Source organism: Mandrillus leucophaeus, unplaced genomic scaffold, assembly GCF_000951045.1.
Source record: "Mandrillus leucophaeus isolate KB7577 unplaced genomic scaffold, Mleu.le_1.0 Scaffold68, whole genome shotgun sequence".
Taxonomy (NCBI): domain Eukaryota; kingdom Metazoa; phylum Chordata; class Mammalia; order Primates; family Cercopithecidae; genus Mandrillus; species Mandrillus leucophaeus.
Genome location: NW_012107363.1, coordinates 3,990,067 through 3,991,380, shown reverse-complemented (window position 1 = coordinate 3,991,380; position 1,314 = coordinate 3,990,067). Strand labels below are relative to the sequence as shown.

The following is a 1,314-nucleotide window of genomic DNA, read 5'->3' as shown; positions in this document are numbered from 1 at the left end:
GCGCAGCAGCGTGTGCCGCCGCAAGGTGGCCCAGGCGCGCGAGAAGCGCTTCACCTTCGTGCTGGCCGTGGTCATGGGCGTGTTCGTGCTCTGCTGGTTCCCCTTCTTCTTCAGCTACAGCCTGTACGGTATCTGCCGCGAGGCCTGCCAGGTGCCCGTCCCGCTCTTCAAGTTCTTCTTCTGGATCGGCTACTGCAACAGCTCGCTGAACCCGGTCATCTACACGGTCTTCAACCAGGACTTCCGGCGGTCCTTCAAGCACATCCTCTTCCGACGGAGGAGAAGGGGCTTCAGGCAGTGACTCGCGCCCGTCTGGGGATCCTGGACAGCTCCACGCTCAGGGCTGGGCAGAAAGGGCGGCCCAGACGGGAGCTTTCCCAGAGACCCGGGGATGGATTGGCCTCCAGGGCGCAGGGGAGGGTGCGGCAGGGCAGGAGCTTGGCAGAGAGATAGCTGGGCTCCGGGGAGTGGGGAGGAGAGAGGGGGAGACCCCTTTGCCTTCCCGCCTCAGCAAGGGGCTGCTTCTGGGGCTCCCTGCCTGGATCCAGCTCTGGGGGCCCTGCCGAGGTGTGGCTGTGAGGTCAGGGTTTTAGAGAGCAGTGGCAGAGGTAGCTTCCTAAATGGGCGAGCAAGGAGCCCCCCGAAACACACTACCACTCCCCATCCCCGTCTGACCAAGGGCTGACTTCTCCAGGACCTAGTCGGGGGGTGGCTGCCAGGGGGCAAGGAGAAAGCACCGACAATCTTTGATTACTGAAAGTATTTAAATGTTTGCCAAAAACAACAGCCAAACCACCAAACTATTTTCTAAATAAACCTTTGTAATCTAATGTTGGGTGCCGCAGTCAGTCCTTGAGCTTGGGGGCTGGGAGTATCTTCCAGCCCCTCACCCTGCCTGACACCCTCCGCCTTCCTCAGCCCCGCAAGGCTGGACGGAGGGCACCCTGGGCCTCTGGGTTGCAACTTCCCTCTTGCATGAGAAGGAGGGGGTCTTGCTTTTTCTCAAGCTAACGCTTTATGTACATGGAAAATATGTACTCAAAATTCCCGTACTGAGAGTAGCGAAGAGGGGAAAGGAGCCTAGAACCCCCAAGTTATGCCCAAGTTTAGATTCTGGGGGACTGTCTTTCTCGCATTCCCATCCCTGCCCGTCCCCACTGATATTCAGAGCCTCCTGGTGGAAAGAGGTGGGGCTCTTCCAGTCCAAGCCTCCCGGTAGCTTTGAGCTAGTCCTCCGGGCTCTGAACGTTTTGTGGGCGTGGCTCTTGGGTGGAGAGAGGGTGGGCATGAGGCCGGCAAGCCCCCACACCATCA

The 1,314-nt window shown here is 59.4% G+C and overlaps 1 protein-coding gene across 1 annotated transcript in view; it reads left to right on the top strand.

The window, feature by feature from the left end:
- Window positions 1-830, top strand: part of ADRA2C (adrenoceptor alpha 2C) — a gene marked incomplete at its 5' end in the record, with an annotated part of 1,847 nt that extends 1,017 nt beyond the window's left edge. Inside the window, one exon of the mRNA XM_012002194.1 lies at window positions 2-830. Coding sequence (XP_011857584.1) covers window positions 2-301 — 300 coding nt within the window. The remainder of the gene's footprint in view (window position 1) is intronic.
- Between the last annotated feature and the right edge of the window lie 484 nt (window positions 831-1,314).